A 20,143-nucleotide genomic window follows, 5' to 3' on the forward strand; every position below is an offset into this window, starting at 1 on the left:
TTTATAGACAAAGCCACTGAGCCTCTAAGAGCCACTTATCGGCCCAGCAGCTCCAGCCTGCACAGAACATCTTTGATCAACAACAGTCTTAGCGAGTTGCTGACTATCAAGCACACTTTGCCTGGCAGCAGCAGCTCTGTGCCGGTTAACTCAAAGTGATACAGACACCTTGCTGACTTGGATCGCTCCTCAATTAAGAGGATCAGATCAGGAGGAGCAGGAGCCACTCTAATCTGTTGCCATGACAACCTCCTGAAAGATGACTCATGTCAATTCAATCACATTGAACGTGTGACACCGCAGGCTTGAGCATAGCCGGATTAGACAGCCGCAATCAAGTATGATGTTAATTAAGTAATCCTGCTGACTGCATTTGTTTGGGCACTTAGCCGCATGTTGTGGTTATTTGATTACATAATAGCTCTATGTTAATACTGTATAGACTGGATGCTACCTAAATTGCATACCACAATTTATATTTTCTGCTTGGGTTGTGTTTCTACTGCTGTTAATTCTTTGCATCTAACACCAAATGTATCATTGGATGTCCCTGTATAAACCGCCCATGATTTTGGAATATCTTGTTTATAAGCAGTATTCACAAATATTTGTAAAGGTGGAAATACATAATCGCCTCAAAATTCAACATTGCCTATATTTGGTTATAAACACAGGATCTTTAAAAAGTCAGCAAGGTCTTAGCTAGAGCTGCAGAGGACATGACTCACTTTGGTAATGAGTCACTAAAGATTAGTGTTGGATGGTTTTGGGCCTCTTCTGGGATAAAAAATTGTTTACCGTTACCTCTGTTTGTATCATTTATTTTGCTTCTGGAATTCAGCTCTGTTTATTCTGAATGCTCATGTTAGCCACTTCTGTTCTGACCAGAAAACCCGGATAGATGACAAGCTTAAGGTCGAATGTCTGTTTATTATAATAAAGCCAGGCAGTGAAGTGATGTTACAGTAAACTATCTCAAATCTCATTTTGTGAGGAATCCCCTGCCCTCCTGAAAGAAGCTGCGGTGGTATCCAAACCCTACAATAATGTTCGAATTTGTTATATTCATAACGAAATTCTCCACTCTGCCCACAGGGTGGTCAGACTTTAGCATCAGCAATTTAACAACAGCTGTAGAGCTTGTAAGGGGGATTTCATTTCTTGCTCAATGGTTAATTATTATTCTTTAAGTCTGTCTCTTGCTAGTCCTTTTGTGGAAGTGCAGGACTATATTGCAGGAGCGCTGCTTTCACATTTGAGAAGAGTTTGCCTTCTTTTGTTAAATGAGAACACGCCACCGATGTAGCTTTACAGACTAATGGATGGATTAAAACATGTTTCACAATCAATGCAGCAGAACCAGATATTATATTGTCTTTTATTCCATGCAGTGTTCTTCCTACATTACCCACAATGCATCTTAACAGCCAACACATCAGTTAGAGATTCTGAATTGTGTTGTTAGTAGCGGCTAATGTAGCCTTGAGCAGCAGATGAGGAGCGGGCTGCAGAGGTCTTACCTTGCGAGGCAGCTGGATGTTTCAGACCAATCAGCATCCTCTGAGGATTCTAGTGTGATCTCGTGAATCCAGCTGCCTCGCCATATAAGGTGGTCATAGACGGCGATAGACGGATGATCACAGGCCAAGTATTTTTTTGAAAGTGCCCGCCCTTTTCCAAACGGTTTCCAAGGATGTCTTCTCAGACGGTTCTGTGTAACAAACCATCTAAAGCATCAGGTTAACAGAGGTCTGGTAACCTGACCTCTTTCTAACTCCACACCACTAGACTTTTATCATTTTCAAACTTGTAATCTGTAGCCCCAACTGACTTTGACTCAGGTGACATCACTTGAGGCAGTTTACCAGAATAACAGAGCTCCCCCTGGAGTCACAAAAGGCTTTATGCTACTTTTTTTCACATATGTAGTAATACTCCTCAAGACACTGATGTGTAAAGTTGGAGTTCAGCTTTAAATGAAAAAAGGTGTTTTGTAGAAAATATTACATATTTCTCAAAGGAAAGTATTGGAAAAAGTATAGTTTTTTGTCAGTACAGAACCTCAGATATCTTTTTGGCATTATAATTTAAACAATTTTAAGAAATACCTAACCTTGGTATCTGTACAAGAAGTTCAAATTCACAGTGCTAATGTCACTTTTTTCACTACTATCTTTTGGTGACACTCAGTAGGACATTAAATAGTCAGATTTGTTTGTCCTGTATGTTAAAATCTGTTTACAGACTCCTGACACTAGAGCAAGCTGGACGTGTCAATCTCAGTGATCTCAGATTCAGTCTACTTCTACCATATCATCTCAGGAGGTTTTACTGGAGAAAAGATAATTAAGAATTGGCACAAAATATAATGAGCATGTTGCCCTGATTTTATCACATTTATAAGATAATCCAGGCTGGCTGAGCAACAGAGCTGTCATGTCCCTCTGGCTTTCTTTCCTGACCCTCCACCCACTACACCCTCTTCTCTCAGAGTCCTTGTGTTTTGATTTTTCACGGCGCCGCATTAAGAGAGAATTTTGGTGGCCACCGTCCAAATGTTTTTTATTATCTCTTATTAATCCAGGCCCCCACGGTACGCAAGTTCAAGCATCTGATGTTTTCAACAGCTGAGTACACAGGCACAGGAGACAAGAGCTCAGGATTGTGTATGTTTTTATTTTGGGTGTATTATAGTTGACACATTCACATAGATTCCTGTAGAGAGCAGCAGGAGGGAACAACTATGTTAGAGGTGGAAAAAGTCTCTCATACCTCTTGCAGATCTCAGTTTTTCTCAATCCTCAGGTGCTCTCTGCCCTTATAAACAATGTTAACATATGCAAATCATTAAGAACTCAAAATACCTCCAAGCCTTCAAAGATGTCCCCAAATCCCATGTTGTGGCTCTCAGTAATGAGGCTGAACTCCTGTTTATGTTTGGAATATAGATCAGGCAGTTCATCGTGCCATTTATGGAAGGATTATAAAGGGCAGCTCAAGCAAGGCAGATGTCTGAATCTTTTTCTTCTTCAGGTTTTTCTGCATTGCGGCTCGTTTTCATCTGCTATTGATTTAAATCCATCCCCCGGGGCCCAGCGAGCCCCGTTTCGTCACCCGCTCTGGGAGAAGAACGGTTAGATTTTTGCTGAAAATAGCACTTCTCCTTGCTCAAATTCCACAGACTAACTCACTCTGTGCCGTGCACCTTAAAATAGATACCTCGCTGTGGAGATTAAATCTATGAGTGTCCAAGACCCCAGGAAGGACGCCTGAAAGATTTGGTTTCAGAGACATTGAGTCCTTTTGATGTGTTCTGCACTGATGTGTGTTGATGTGGCAGTACGGCCAATGGAAACCCAAACCAGTGGCCAGAGACATTGGCTTGAATTAAATTCAGCAGGAACACTGTGGCTAAGCAATCACAAGAGCATGAATTGGTTCAGTGTGGATCTTGCTGCGAATGACAAGTCATGTACAATAAGTCGCCACGTGTGTTGGGACAAAATGGGACTCTTAATAGTGCCCACATGTTACTGTTTCCCTTCTACCATCTTGCTGTGGCACAATAAGTAGCTTCTAATTCTGTCAGTAAAAAAATTCTCCACATTCAGGTCTGTCATCTGAATGGAAATTGTAATGAGTTGCTTCTGTCCACGGAGGCAGTTTCTCCTTCAGTTCTTTTTAGTGTGTTAGCTGTAAGAACAGTGAACTGCTACCATCACTAATGATTATTTTTCTCATCGTCTGTCTTCAGGTTCTCCGTCTCTGAGCGGAACAGGGACGGTGACAGTTCTGGTGGACGACGTGAACGATAACGTCCCAGTTTTCACCTCCGCCACCTTCCATACCACTATCATGGAGGACGCCCCAACTGGGTCAGATGTGCTATTGGTCAACAGCTCTGATGCAGATGTGAGCGTCAATGGGGTGATAAGGTACTATAAAGCTTTTATTTTATTTTTATTTATTTACTAACAATTGTTTCTGGAGAATGCCTTGTTATATTGTATATGTGTGTACATATATATATATATATATATATATATATATATATATATATATACACACAGTATAAACTATATAGGTCTGCTTTAGTTATTCAGGTCAGTCATTCATTCATTCATTCATGTGGAAAAGCACTGTTTGAACTTCTTTATAATTTATTTAGTACCATCAAAAGACCCACATATGATACATAAGTGTCCTGAAATCACCAGATACAATAAAGTCTAAAGTCAACATTTTATGTTTGCTTAATAAACAAAGAAAACTTAAAGTTTGTGCTGAAATTGCAATCTAATCCTCCTGAAATCCCTAAAAGTGCCTCAATTTTTAATGACAGGATGAAGAAAGAAGTAGCAAATGTAGAAGAAGGGAAAAAATCATACACCCATACCATATTAAATACACAGTTTAATTAGTTTTCATTCACAAACCTCTATAGGGAGCAGTAAATAGTTTGCACTGGGTGTTTATTTCAAATTTGATTTTTTTATAAAGTATTTTGTGTGCACAAGACTAATGAAGCCATTTTTTACAATTCAGAAGAGATCTATGTCACACTGCACAGTTCCAGTAACTACTGTGAGTAATCAGGTCAGTTTTAGTTTGATTTGATTCCCTGGTGTGAAATACCCTTTCAAGAGCCATACAAGACTGGGTTTTTGCTTGCTTCACGCCTTTAGGGAAAAGTTTTACCTCATCACCAGCTTTGTGAAATTCCAGGCCGATGTAGCAACTGATGACAGGAGTATAGGAGCCGAGTGTAGAGTTTTAGTCAACACCCAAAGTCATTGTTTGGGCTGCAATTCTCAAGCTGGACGACAGCTTTTTCACACTCACAGCCTCCTCCATGGGGGAGCTTGTAAGAGCTTCTGGTCGGCCTCTCTCAAGTCGGACGCTCACTCAAGTCTGACCCCTCCTCTCTCCTTGGTAACCCCACTGGTTACACATTGGGGGGTACCACAGCGCGCTCCAGTTTCCCAAAACATAGTAATGAGGATATTAATTGTCTATGACAGTACGAGTTGTGCCCATCAGGGGTTCCAGGGGGTTCGAAGCCCTTAATGGAGACCAGAACCGGTTACCGTCAGTTATTAGTTTCAATTCTCACAGCCCATTAACTTGAAGTCCTAAACCTGGACTTGTTTCTGAACTGCGTTCAGACCACAAGTTCCTGTGGACAGTGTTTGTTGCTGCAGATGTCTAAACAAGCTTTGCATCCACTCTGCATTCACACTTTGTTCTGTAATTTGTCGTCCCATCTCTGGAGGGGGATGCTTTTTCAAGAAGCTTTTCAAAATATGCAGTGATGTGTACATGTATGTGTCAGTTTACATTTGTGTCTGGGTCCTGCTGGAGACTTGTGAGATAGAGGTTGAAACATGATATTTGTTTGACAGCGAAAAAATTGCGGCCCCTCAGTCGAGCTGATGAGTTTTATTTTAGGTGGTGTATGTGTATGTACTGTATGTCTGTGTTTATTTGTACTGTATCATGTTTTTAATGACAATTTTTAATGTTTGATTTTTAATAACTACCATATTCCACAATAGAGTAAATTAAATTGAGTAAGATACATTGAATAAAGGATTCTAGAGTTTTCCAGCTTCAGCAGAAAAGGCAACCTTAACCACAGGGACTTTTTATGAGCTTTAAAGCAGAAAACAGTGGCTGCATTGGATAGAATATGATTCTGAATGTCTCAATTAGTTAACTACTGATCTGATGTTATGCCAGTACAATATGGTGACCATTATTGGGTATATTTATGCATGTTTTTCCTATTAAATCTGCTTTCTTGAAGCTTGAAACAGTGACCTCTATGGACCACATTGTGACAGTACTAAACAAAGCTTTGCAGTAATTGGCAGTGCAGCAAATAATATGTAGAAATTGTTGTAAGAGGATGATATATTCATAATGATAATGCCATATTTAGCATCTGATATTCATAATTTACAGCTCTAATAAGATTTGCTCATGATGTAGAAATTGAATGAGCTTCATATCCACCAAATAGAAGTAACTATGAGGATTAAAAGAGTAATAAAGTGTAATTTCACATTTTTTTATTAACTTATTTGAAACCCAAAATCATGAAAATGTATGCAGGTGCAGAAAAAAATCCCCTTAGGTGCACTATAAGTCACCTTGTCTGCATTTTCTTTTCCCATACACACTTATGGTTACAGAAAGTTATAGAAGATATCACCTACTTTGAAAGACTTTATTACTGAGCCAATACATATTCAACTGGAAATGAACCACGGTCCCTTGTTCATCAAATTTCTCTGAAACCTGTCCTCCTTTATATTTCCTACAGCTACAGCTTGACCGGAGGACACGGCCAGTTCTCTATCAACCCAGCTACGGGACAGATTATCACCAGCTCCCTGCTGGACCGAGAAGACAGGGCCAATTACCAGCTGCTGGTTGTGGCAACAGATGGAGGTCAGCCCCAGGGCTTGTCCAGCTCCGCCACCGTGTCCGTGACGGTGGCCGACATCAATGATAACCCTCCCCGCTTCCACCACCACCCCTACGTCACCCACATCCCTGCCTCCACTGCAGCAGGTTAGTACATGCCATGCTGAAAAATGTCATGGTTTGCAGCTATTTTCATTGTTACTGTACTGAGTACATCACATATTGAAATAAGGTTTTAAGAGAATTTTTTCCATTTTTTTTAAATTTTACTATAGATTGGGGCCATGTTACTTGTCTGCATTTATGTTTACATGAAATTTTGCAGATGGCACATTGTCACTGTCTTTAATATGAAAACAGTCACACACAAAAAATAATAATTTGAATCAATACTTAATTATTATCATTTTTGTTTTCAGGGTCGTTGGTGTTTGCTGTTACTGTCAGTGATGAGGACTCAGGTTCGAACGCTCAGCTGCACTACTCCCTGATGGGGCGCAACTCTGAGAAATTCAAGATCGACCCTGTCAGAGGTGCCATCACTGCCAATGAGAAGCTGACAGGAAGCTCAGAGGTTACCCTCACAGTTCGAGTAAAAGATGGCGGTGCTAACCCCAAAACGGATACAACCACCGTGACTGTCCGCTTTGTGACTGGAGGAAACTTCCCTCTCATCAAGCTGAAGGAGCGTGCATTCACATTCCCTGAGAGCCAGCCGACCAACCATGTTGTTACAACAGTGACCGGATCTTCTATGAGGAGTGGACCTCCGTCATACTACATTGCCAGTGGCAACCTGGATAACGCCTTTCATATTGACCAGCGTACAGGTGAATTATCTATCAGGCATCCACTGGATTATGAACACATTCAGAAATATGTTCTCTGGATTGAGGCCAGAGATCAGGGCTTGCCACCTTATTCCTCTTATGAGAAAATTGACATCAATGTGCTGGATGTGAATGACAATCACCCAGTATTTGATAAGGATCCCTTCCATGCTGAGATACTGGAGAATCTGTCACCACAGCGGGTGCTTATGGTCTCTGCAGTGGATCTGGACAATGGACCTAATGGACAGCTGGAATATGCCATCATTGACGGCAATAAGGAGAATAGTTTCACCATTAATCGAGCCAATGGTGAGATACGAACCACCAGGCCACTTGACCGGGAGAAGGTGGCTCAGTACTCTTTGAAAGTCAAAGCGACTGACAGGGGGTTGCCACCCAAAAGCACAGCAGTCAAAGTACTCATCAATGTACTGGATGTAAATGACAATGCCCCCAGGTTTTCCAAGATCTTTAGTGCTACAGTGGCTGAGAATGCCCCAGTGGGTTACACTGTCACCAGAGTCACCACCACGGATGAGGATGCTGGTGCAAACGCCATTAGCCGATATTCAATCACAGATACCAGCCTTCCATTCAGTATTAATGCAAACACAGGAGATATAACAATAAGTAGGCCACTCAACAGAGAAGACACTGATCATTACATTGTCAAAGTGTCTGCTCATGACTCTGGCTGGACAGTGAGCACAGATGTCACCATATTCATAACAGATATCAACGATAATGCCCCTAGATTTAGTCGTCCATCTTACTATCTGGACTACCCTGAACTCACAGAAGTGGGCTCTCTGGTCACACAGGTATCTGCCACAGATCCTGACGAGGGTTTCAATGGCAAAATATTCTATTTCATTCGGTCCCAGTCAGAGTATTTCAGAATTAACTCCAGTTCTGGAGAGATATTTGTGAAGCAGCAGCTAAAATATTTGAATTCGACAGGTGCTAGTAGTTTAAATATCAATCGCCACAGCTTCATTGTCACGGCCTCAGACCGGGGAGTCAAGCCTTTGATGAGTGAAACAACAGTCATTGTAAACATTGTAGACAGCAATGATAATCCTCCCGAATTTGATTCACCTAGCTACTTTACACCTGTCACTAAAAGTGTCAAGGTTGGCACCAGACTGATTAGGGTTGTAGCTCATGACAAAAAAGACTTTGGCCTTAACTCTGAGGTTGAGTACTTAATAACAGGTGGAAACAGCTCTAGTAAATTCAAATTAGATAAAACAAGTGGGTGGATTACTGTTGCCTCATCCCTAACATCTGATATGAATAAAGTTTTCCTCATTGACATCACAGCTAGTGACAGAGGAAATCCTCCTTTGTCTGCAAGAACATCAGTACGAATCGCAGTCACAGAGGAAAACCACCACACACCGGAGTTCTCACAAAGCCAAATCTCAGCTACAGTACCTGAAAGCCTTGCTGTGGGAACAGCAATAAGGACTTTGTCTGCCAGAGACAAAGATAAAGAAATGAATGGCCTTATTACATACAATATTACTTCAGGCAACGACAAGAGTCTGTTTGCACTTAATAGTAAAACTGGAGTGTTGTCCCTCGCTCAACCCCTGGACTTTGAAGAAAAGCAGCAACATGAGCTTAGAGTTTCAGCCACTGATGGAGGTTGGATTTCAAAAACCAGCTATATCACTGTCATAGTTCATGTGACTGACGTGAATGACAACCCTCCTGTGTTTGATCCTGACGAGTACTTCCCCATTGTACAGGAGAACGTTCCTAGTGGTACCACTGTAGTCAAAATGAACGCCACAGACCATGATTCAGGAGCTAACGCTGTAATGGCCTATGTAATACAATCATCAGACAGTGACCTCTTTGTTATTGACCCAAACACGGGCACCATCACCACCCAGGGCTTCTTGGATTACGAGGCTAAGCAGGTCTACCATTTAACAGTAAAAGCCTTCAATGTCCCAGACGAGGAGCGCTGCAGCTTCGCCAATGTCAACATTCAGCTAAAGGGAGCCAATGAATATGTACCCCGCTTTGTCTCCAAACAGTACTACTTTGAAATCTCTGAAGCTGCTCCAAAAGGCACAGTGGTCGGGGAAGTGTTTGCCAGTGATCGAGACCAAGGAGATGATGGAGTGGTTTACTACCTCATTTTCGGGAAGAGCAGAAAGAAAGGCTTCGGCATCAACAAGAAAACGGGCCAGATTTATGTCACAGGTACTCTAGACCGTGAGAAAGAGGAAAAGATTTCACTTAAAGTGTTGGCCAAAAACGCAGGAGGCATCCGCGGGGCAGATATCGACGAGGTGTTTGTGAACATCACAATCCTTGACGCTAATGATCCTCCTGTTTTTACCCAAGAACTGTATGATGTGCAAGTTAGTGAAGGTCTCTCAGCTGGTGGTCTGGTTACCTTTGTGAGTGCTGAGGACTCAGACTCTGTCCCAAGCTGGAGCAGATTTTCATACTCCATCGCACCTGATTTTGATAAAAATGTTTTCACTATCAACCCAAAAACTGGCCAAGTGTCTGTGGCAGCAGAGCTAGACAGAGAAACAACTCCTGTGTATAATCTAACCGTTCTTGCTGTGGATACTGGCACACCGCCTGCTACCGGAAGCACCACTGTGATTGTGAATCTGGAAGATATCAATGACAACGGTCCAACTTTAACAAAGGCATACGCTGAGGTAATGGAGAACCAGAGAGCTGGCACTGCAGTCACAACACTAACGGCCTCTGACCCAGATCTACCACCCAACCAAGGTCCTTTCTTATACAGTCTCCTCAGTTCTGGCTCTGCTAACAGCTACTTCAGCCTGAGTCCAGCTGGAGTTCTTACCACCAGTCGGGAGATCGACAGAGAACAGATCAGCGACTTCTACCTCTCTGTAGTGATCAAGGACTCTGGTGTGCCTCAAATGTCCTCCACAGGAACAATTCACGTCAAAATAAATGATCAGAATGACAACCCATCAGAGTCGAGGTCAATGGAAATCTTTGTCCACTACTTTGGAAACATGTTTCCTGGCGGTTCTTTGGGAGATGTCAAACCCCAAGACCCTGACATTCAGGATAGGTTCCACTGCTCTCTTATTCCTCCCTCCTCCGGTCTGTTCAGTATCCCAAGTGGAACATGCAACCTCAACTCCAAAGCACGCTCAACAGATGGAACCTTTGAATTAACAGTCCGTAGCAGTGATGGTGTCCACGGGTCAGTCAGCAATACAGCTCGAGTCCTCTTCATGGGCTTCACGAATGCCACAGTGGACAACAGCATCCTCATCCGACTTCATTCTCAAGGAGTCACAAACTTCCTTACCAACCACTACCTCAGCTTCTTACGCATTGCCAACTCTCAGCTAGCAGGACTAGGCACAGGGGTACTGCTTTATGGTGTGTTTGAGCTCAACAACCAGACTTTCGTGATGGCAGCTGTGAAACGAGGCCAGGGACAATATGTCAACCCCAGCGGTGTGGCCACATTCTTCCAGAGTATCAAAGACATTTTATATAGACAGAGTGGAGTGCAAATAGATGCGGTGGACCATGATCCATGCACACATAACCCGTGCCAGAATGGAGGCAGCTGCAAGAGGCGTCTCAGTGTCGGGCCTGATATGAAGACAGAAGAAAGTGTCCCAGTGATCCTTGTTTCCAACCACCCCCTGCAGCCCTATGCCTGCAGCTGCAGGCCAGGATACACAGGAGCTCTGTGTGAGACAGACATCAATGAGTGCCAGCCTTCACCCTGCCACAATGGCGGCACCTGCCACAATCTGGTGGGGGGTTTCTCCTGCACCTGTCCTGAAGGTTTCACCGGGATGGCCTGTGAGAGAGATGTCAACGAATGCCTTTCCAATCCCTGCAAGAACGGGGCGCTGTGCCAGAACTTCCCCGGCGGCTTCAACTGCCTCTGCAAATCCGGCTTTGCAGGTACTACACACACAGGAGTCACATTTTATGTCTGACCACACAGCCACTGATGTTAGGCTCGGAAAAAAGCATGAGGGGACACACACTGACACTCATACAGTAATGTACTCACAAAAGCAGCTTTTGGTCCAAGGAAAATATTTGCTTCTGAATCTTTCCAAGAGGTGTTGTAGCCATAGCATACAAGCATAACTGCCAAAAACAGTTTGGTTTTTGGATTACTAGTTGGGGGGTATCAGCTGTGATGCATATCAGCCTGCCATGTTTGCTTTAATAAAAAGGATGATGTGAAGCTGACCCCACTCAGGACTTGAGTGTAGACTCCACACACAGTTCACCAGTATCACATTTCATTGTGTGCCTTCATGTGCACACAGCTATGACCACACACAGATACATTTCTAATCCAACTGTATACAGAAGGATTTTTTAATCAAGGATTTCTCATTTGGCTCTGTTTTGAGTTGTATGACAAATGAGCAGCTTTATAAAAGATCCAATCAGGCCTTTTAGTTTGGAAATGTAATGAATACACTGCATTATTACCCTTGATAAAAGGGGAGTGGATTTTAAGTGTAATTACTTAAACAAGTCATTTGAATCCTGTATGCTGTCCAGTCACTGACTGCAGCATCTGAAAGACATTTTCAAAGCGGACCGTAACAGGCGATTTACCTCAAGTCAAGTCATTACTGTCCCTTTTTATTATGACGATAAAAAATGACCACAGATCTTGAGGTTTCATCAAGATAAATGACTCTCCTGAAGAAATGCACCTATTGACTTACAGTAGTTTGCATGCCCCCACAGTGAACTCTCAACTTCCTGTTTTCCCCGCCTGGTTTTTGGCAGCAGAATCAATCTCCATTAGGCAACATTTCTTAGGATTTACAGCCCAAAATATATTTATAACATTTCATTGTCAGTTTTTTTTTGTATTGTACCATCTGCCCTGTCCATTATTGTTATTATCAAAGTCATATGTCTGATTCTGTTATTATTATCAGTGTCACATTCCTTATGTTTGCATGTTCATGATGTTAAACTGCCTATTTATATTCATGTACAATTCATGTACATCGTTTTGTCTTTCTGCACTGCAAAAAAAGATTGCCTTATCCAAGTGTAATTTGATCTTGCAATGAGTTTGAAAATCTGATTATTCTTAGTGCGAAGAATCTGCCAATTGTGTGAGATCATTTCTTTTTTCCTATGAAAGTTTCAAGATGTTGTTTTGGATCAAATGATGTCATCTTGGACAAGAGATCGTTATCTGAAAATAGCATCACTTGTTTCAAGACATATTAGAAAAAGTGAAACTGCACCAAAAACAGGTGAAATTACATTGTCTTATTATGTCCAATATGCTTTTTTCCAACTAAAAAAAATAACATTTTAAGACTCAGTGCAAGGTTAAATGATTTGTTAGAGCCCAGATCTTTTTTTTCTGCAGTGCATTTCTCAACTGTGAGGTGATGAAAGGTCTGCATGACTTGGCCTTTGGGGAAAGCGTTACCCTTGGGTTTTCCTGTGTTGTCTGCCACCCCATCCATTTTAATTTGTGTTGTTCTGTGAACCCAGGCAAAACGTGTGATTCCATCATCAATCACTGTGAGTGTAACCCTTGTTTTAATGGCGGGTCCTGTCAGAATCGGGTGGATGGATATTACTGTCATTGTCCATTTGGTAAGTAATAGTAGGAAACTTAGGGTATTAGTGAGCTCCGGTAAATTGAAAAGCAAGATGGACAATTTCAAACGTGCTCAATCCATGATTTCTTAAACAAATGTGGACACTGTCATTTTATTTTGTGTCTCTTTTTTTTTGAAGATAATAAGCAAATGGCAGTAATTTCTGCTTTGATATTGCTATATTCAGAACATACTCTATGATATTGCCAAATAGAGACCCTGTTTTATCTGTAGATATTTTTATCACAGCAGCACTGTGAATCATTCATTGGCTTCCTCTCTGATTTCTCTTTTGGTCTGTTTTTGTCCTCAGGGGTTTTCGGCAAACACTGTGAACTGAACAGCTACGGCTTTGAGGAGCTCTCCTTCATGGAGTTTCCGTCTCTTGATCCCAACAATAACTACATATATATCAAGTTTGCAACCCTGAAGAGCAACGCACTGCTCATGTACAACCACGATAACCAAACCGGAGACAAGGCGGAGTTCCTGGCGCTGGAGATCTTCGAGGGAAGGATGCGCTTCTCCTTTAACTTGGGAAGTGGAACTTATAAATTGATGACCATGATAAAAGTTTCAGACGGACAGTTCCACACAGTCATCGCCAGGAGAGCTGGGATGGTAAGAACGGCTATTTTCATGGTAGAAATTAGCTCATGTCTTACATATTTTTCATAATACATTCTTGAAAAACTCTATGGAACATCTTCATAGTTCCTAAGGGTCTAGTAGCAAAACATTTAGGAAAATCAGAGAAATGCCACATTATATGGACTACACGTGGACTTCACTCTCAAGAGCATTTATGTCCTGAGCTTTTATAGCTGAAAGCAGCATCCAGATTGGCCTTATATTCTTTTTTGCACCATCAGATGATAATTAAACTCTCCCAAATCACGGGTAGCTCAGCTTATGGCTTTCATGGTTTGTAATTATATTTTATTGCTCGTTGTGATTTACAATACAAGGATCCAAAATGGCCCTGAAGGTTGAAATTCTGTCTCCTGTGCACTGAATGAGAGGCTTCTCCCTGCCAGCAATGCAGTGGCAAGGAAAGAGGGAAAAAATCCAGCCAGGCCTTGTCAAACCTTCTATAATGTAGCTCTCCTGCTGGACTTCAAATCTGTCATTTCCCACCGTGCGCTGGGAGTTTCATAGGAAGCTGGTAAAATCGTTAAATTGTCAGTTTTGAGATGGTGCAGAGTGAAGGGATGGAAAGGAATACAGCACACGTTGAGAACTGTGATTCTATATGCATTTCGTGCCCTGTGAATATTACGCGGAGATGGCCGTGTAAGGACTCTTGGAAGAACGAGAGAAAAATGTGTGTGTCATGCCTGAAGTGCCAACTCCCTCAGGCAGTGTAAAGTGAACCTGATCACTATGTTTGCAATAGATGCTGTGGGTTATTTCAGTGGTCAGGCTAGAGGTCTGCTCTTAGTTGCTGCGCCTGAATTCTGAGCCAGTGTCAAAAAGCAGACAGAAACCACAGACATGGTCATGCACTGCTTCATCATGAAGGCACCAAGTAATCAAAGGCAGCAAAAAGTTCACAGATACTGTTACAATCGTGATTATCAACATCACATTTTAATCATTTTAATCATCAAAAACAATAAATGTGACACAGTTTGTCCCAGTCCGGTGAGTTTAACAAAACCTCATGTTAGGTCAGTCAAATATGAGTTGAGCGTATAGACTGACATATGCACAAGGAAAAGTTCTTATATTATGATAGGTTTCAATGTTATGCGTTTAAAAGCTTTTTTAAAGCCTGACAGATCTTGACACATCATTTTAGCTATTGCCATCTTCAAAACAGGCAAAATATCAGTATCAGAATTCAGAGAAACATACAGTATTGGATCAGTATTCAAGCGCATGTCTTACAGTACTGTAGCAGTAGTGATTGATGCCATTGATACAATCTCCAAATTTATCAAAAGTGTCAGACACTGTTGGAAATCAGCTGATGAATACATGTCAGATTTTGCAGTGTCAGTATTGTTATTATGGCACCTAAAAATTTTTTAAATATTAACACAAGAGGAAAAGTTTGACATTAAGTTATATGCTAAAAAAAACTTCTTGCTAAAGCAAAGTGCTCTTGTGCTTTGCTGTGCTTTAGAGCACAACAAAGTTAAATTCCATTCCCCTCCATTGTAATAAGGAAGTCTCAAAATCTGGACCAACAACTATCTGCATAGCTAAATACCACAGGGGTAAGTAGGAGAATAATAAATGTAATTTGGGTGAAATGACACATATAACAACAATTAGTGTCATCATGTAACCCCTAATTGTCTGGAGAAGATCATTGTTAGGAACATCCGAGCGAGAGCTCAAGTCAGAACAAACAAACAAAAAAAAACAACCCTCAATAGATGCAAATTTAGACAGATTAGGTCTCGCTGTAGCTGATTAGCACCAGCAGCAAATCATCAAGCTTTTGATTAGCTGAATTATTTGTCCTAGAAACAAGGACAAAACAAATGCGTAACAGCAGTTACTCAGTGCCTACACCACAACAGAGAGCAATGCTATGGTCCTTCCATTATATTAGTCATGGGGAAAACAATGATCTCCAGTGGCTCTTTCTTCCTTTCTTCCCCCAGTGTTAGCCAAGCACAAAAACACGCTCCTCATCTTTTCGTGTTACATTCGGTATTAATTTTCAAGGGGTTCTCTTGAAAAACATTTTCCCCCCACCACAGTGTGAGACACTTGACAGTGAGTGCAGTGCATGTAAGGCATGCCTATACTGCCTTTGATCACAGGAAAAGACATTAATAAAATGTTCATGTGGTTCTGACATTTTTTATGGCGCTTCAGAAGGAGTCACGAATGAGTCCGAGAGATCGTTTTGTCACCGTGTTGGTGTATTTCTCTTTGTGTTTTACTGTAATTTGGTTGTGTGTATGTTTCCAAGTTAGACTTAAGCGTGACTCAAGTGTACTAAAGAAAAAAAAGAGTGTGTGTGTGTGTGTCTGGAGTGAGTGTGTGTGCTTGGTGGGGTCGTGCTCTCCTGGATGATTTGTGTTGGAGATCCGGGCCAGTGTGGTCCGTGTTTACTTAAGATCCAGGAGAGGTGGAGCGTGATTGCCCTGGTTTTTCAACACTTTCACACACTTTTCCGGACAGTTTCCTCACCAGCCCATTTCTTTTCTTCTTTGTAGGGTCGTTCCCTCTCAGAGAAGGAGAATAACCCACATCTGGCCAATAGATTTAGCGCCATTAACGGGAAATAGGAAATGTTTACTGTAAAATATGGCATTTTTATGCAACCCCCCCCCATCGACCACTGTGATGGAATGATGGAAAATAATTGGCCTATACATTCATTTGGCGGACACTAATCATTGAACAGGACGTAGTTATACAAATAATTTTATAGGTAGAAGTTAACCTCTGTGGGTGGAACCATGACCCATGAGGTGGAGTGAAAGTTATGCTTACAGTGCATGACAATATATTTAGTCTATGTCTGGTTTAGACACTCACATTTAACAATCTGTCAAAAGTAATGTGATTTTTAGTTCTAGAGATATGGTCAGTGTCTGCTTCTGGGGATTTTAAAATTTAGTCTAGATACATACTGTACATGTAGCTCATACAACCTACACTGGACTTATTTGACTTTTTTTGACTTTGACTTATTGGACAATAATTGTGAAAAATCACTGTGACAAACAAAAAATGTGATATAACACATGTGGCGTTGTCGTGTTCATAAATCTTTCTCAACCGTTAATAATATTAAACATGTTTGATTCAGTCTGTGTTATGAATCTTACTCCAGCATGGAAATTTCTTTATTAAACTGTGAAATAAGTATAAAATCAAAGCCATATGCTAAACTGGCAAACAGGCAAAAAGGAACCACGACATTCCTTTTTTGCTTTTATGATGTTTAATTGCTTGATCTTTAATTGGCGATTTAACTACCTCATTTACATAGCTCAAATATAATAAAATACTGAGTTAATAGCAACAATGCTCCACCATTAGGTTACTTATCTCACTATAAATTGTGTTTACTCGGGCTCCTCTCACTGAGATTGAACGCAGCCAAAGAAATTGTGCATAAATATTCATATAACTAAACTCCAGTCAGCTGAGCTACACAGGGAATCAAACAGTTAACTGTTGACAGTGTTAGCACTGTACCAACACAAGTGCAATACTCACATGACAATACTTATTGAGAGGAAGAAACAGACTGACTGACATTGATTAAGTGTTTGATGGGTCAACATCTGCCTCAAACAACACTGACTGACACAGCTTGTTGGACTTTATGTTTTGCAACCGCAGTCCTTCAAAAAATTCTCAAAATTGAGACTCCTCCAGGAGCAATAATCATCTCAGGCAGTGTGACTTAGCAGCAGTCGGTCTTGAAGAGAATCACTTGTGACATGTATGTGTTGACGCTCCTCTCGTCACGCAGGCTGCATCTCTGACCGTGGACCTGTGCGGCGATGACCAGGAACCAGGCTACTGTGCTGTGAGCAACGTGGCAGTTCACACTGACTGGTGAGAAAAAAATTCACACACAGCTGTTCCTTTTCTCTGATGTATACATTAAAATAGTGTTGACAGTTTCAGTTCCAAGTGCCTGGAAAACTCAACAAATAATGACATTTTCCATGTCTGGCGAAATAATAGTAAACCAAAAGTTTTTATCGACCTTTTATGATCATATTTTCATAATTCTTTGCCAGACGTTGTTTTACTTTAACTATAAATCAAAGTAATTGATCAACATCTGCACCCTGCATTGGCAACAGTCATTTTGTGCAGTGAATCAGTTCTATGGAATCAGCAGTTTGTTTGTTTGTTTGTTTTTTTTATTAAATACATATTTCTTACCAGTGTATGAAAAACTAGACTTGAAGGAATTTCTTGCGCTTCAGCCCCGAGGGGCCTATTGAGTTGTTTGCAGTGATTGCTCAACTTTTTCTCAGGAACTGCTGATTGTGACCAGTTAAACCAATGAGGTTTTTTTTTTTTTTTTTGATTATAAAGTAGTTTTATTTTCATAGGTCCAAAGACACCAAATTATCCAGCGATTAATAAGAAAAACAGAAAAGATTAGAGGAAAGTTAATACCAATGAATGTCATTTTATTAAGCAGAAATGCCCTATTAACTGTCTCACACCATACCAGAGTTCTAATATTCAGTGCAGCCAGTTATACAGTAGCCAAGCTGCACTAAAAAGACTGTTTTCTTGACACTGTTTGGCTCAGCCATCATTCCTGCTTCTGTAGCAGCACTGCCTCTGAGAAATGTTCCTAAAAACACAAAAACTCTGATCTGTATTAACTATAATGAAGCTTTACTCAAGCTCTACTTTTATATTTGTCACGATGAACTCCAGTGTGCAATATGACAAAAAAACAAAAAGATTAAAGAATCTAATGCCGCTCTGCACAGCTTTTATTCTCTGTGTTTGCAGCTTTACTGTAAAAGTGCCAATTGTTTGAATTCTTATATGGAATTCTCATACATATTTTTACAATGATAATACAAAAATGACTCAAAGTTGAAATTAAGTCATCTGTTGTAAATATGTATGACGTAAATCTTCATTAAATTACTCAATGATCACTGGCTTAACACGCAGACAGTCCTGTGCCAGGCCTTGTGGGATGAAAACTTGAGACTATGTGTGTGTTTTTGTGTGTATTTGGATGTGTGTGTGTACAGTATGTGAGTGCGTGAGTAAGAGGGAGAGATGGATTTGGCAGATGAGGACCACAGAGGTCTGCAGAAGGTTTATTTTGTAAAGGTCTCTCGGGACCATGTTATTGTGAAACTCACTGACCCGCAGTGTCTTTCTGTGTAAGTATGTGTTAGTGAGTGTGACTGTGTGTGTGTGTGTGTGTGTGTATTCCTCTGAATACATGTGTTTGCGAGCATTTGGATTTCCGTGCATATGTGCTTTTTATGTCTGCAGGCATTTTAGTCTTTGTGTGCTTCTGTTCATCCGTCTTGTGTGTGACTTTGTGTGTGTGTGTGTGTGTGTGTGTGTGTGCAGGATCCTGGACGTGCAGCCCAACAGGCTCTCGGTGGGAGGCGTCAGGTCAATAGAACCCGTCCTTCATCGGCGCGGTCAGGTCGCCACCCACGACTTTGTCGGCTGCATCATGGAGTTCGCCGTCAACGGCCGCCCGCTGGAGCCCAGTCAGGCGCTGGCATCGCGTGGCATCCTTGACAGGTCCGCGCCCCCAACCACACCCCCCTACTCCCGCTTTCACCCTCTCTCTCCATCTTCTCCCTCTTCTTCCCATCTGTCCGTCTTCTCTAACCTCCTCGACTCTCGCTGTGGGACATCTGTTCACACTCTCAAACCCTCTCGAGAGTTTTTAAAAAGATGTCTTTTTTTAATACAAATGGAAGATTTTTGACGGGGGGAAACCAATTGCAGAATTCCGGAGAAATTTTTTTTTTCTTTTCACTCTCGCTGGTGAATAGTGAGGACAGATCTTTTAATATGCTAATTCTCTGGGGTTCTTTATGGGGTTTTTTTGTATCGCCGCACAGGGAGAGAAATCACAGCTCATCTGCCCCTTTTTTGTAGAGTTTCTTTTTCAGCTGACCCCCCGTCTACCGACTGTGCGGATGACTTGTCAAACTGACTGTCTGATTGTCAGTTTGTGTATCGTTGTGTCTGTAGATGTCCAAGACTGGAAGGAGCCTGCACCGCCAGCCCCTGCAGACACGGGGGCACCTGTTTGGACCACTGGTCTTGGCAGCAATGCCAGTGCGTGGATGGCTTCACTGGCAAATTCTGTGAGAAATGTAAGTACATGCCTTTGAAGTGTCTTTTTATTGCTGAGGTTGCACTTACTCAGGAATATTCTATCATGATTATTTATGATTCTTCCCTCATGAGTCATCGAACTGCGTCACGTAGCTTTATATAGGACACACTGCTGCATTCTGAGCTTTATTTCAAAGCATTTGCGTATTTAATTATATAAATACTCAGACTCGACATCAGAGAACGAAAACAGACTGAAGAAACCTTTGAAGCTCACAAAAACTGCCTCAAACTTGTAGCTACTGTGTAAGGTGCTACAGTATGTTTAGCAATTTTACTAATAATCAATACCACATTTATTTTCAAGCTTTTATACTATTACTGGAAAAAACAAACTAGATCATTACTGAGAAGACTGGATTTGACTCTGTTTGCCATCGGGTTTGATTTTGTGGTAAATCTGTTGTTTTGCTTTATGGCACGAAAAGT

The 20,143-nt window shown here is 41.4% G+C and overlaps 1 protein-coding gene across 1 annotated transcript in view; it reads left to right on the forward strand.

The window, feature by feature from the left end:
* fat4 (FAT atypical cadherin 4) overlaps nucleotides 1–20,143 on the forward strand; it is a 111,983-nt gene that overhangs the window by 82,467 nt on the left and 9,373 nt on the right. Inside the window, exons 7-14 of the mRNA XM_067599980.1 lie at nucleotides 3,755–3,935; nucleotides 6,326–6,576; nucleotides 6,849–11,198; nucleotides 12,780–12,884; nucleotides 13,203–13,510; nucleotides 17,337–17,422; nucleotides 18,929–19,108; nucleotides 19,568–19,692. Coding sequence (XP_067456081.1) covers nucleotides 3,755–3,935; nucleotides 6,326–6,576; nucleotides 6,849–11,198; nucleotides 12,780–12,884; nucleotides 13,203–13,510; nucleotides 17,337–17,422; nucleotides 18,929–19,108; nucleotides 19,568–19,692 — 5,586 coding nt within the window. The remainder of the gene's footprint in view (nucleotides 1–3,754; nucleotides 3,936–6,325; nucleotides 6,577–6,848; nucleotides 11,199–12,779; nucleotides 12,885–13,202; nucleotides 13,511–17,336; nucleotides 17,423–18,928; nucleotides 19,109–19,567; nucleotides 19,693–20,143) is intronic.

This window comes from Thunnus thynnus, chromosome 9 (genome assembly GCF_963924715.1).
Source record: "Thunnus thynnus chromosome 9, fThuThy2.1, whole genome shotgun sequence".
Classification (NCBI taxonomy): domain Eukaryota; kingdom Metazoa; phylum Chordata; class Actinopteri; order Scombriformes; family Scombridae; genus Thunnus; species Thunnus thynnus.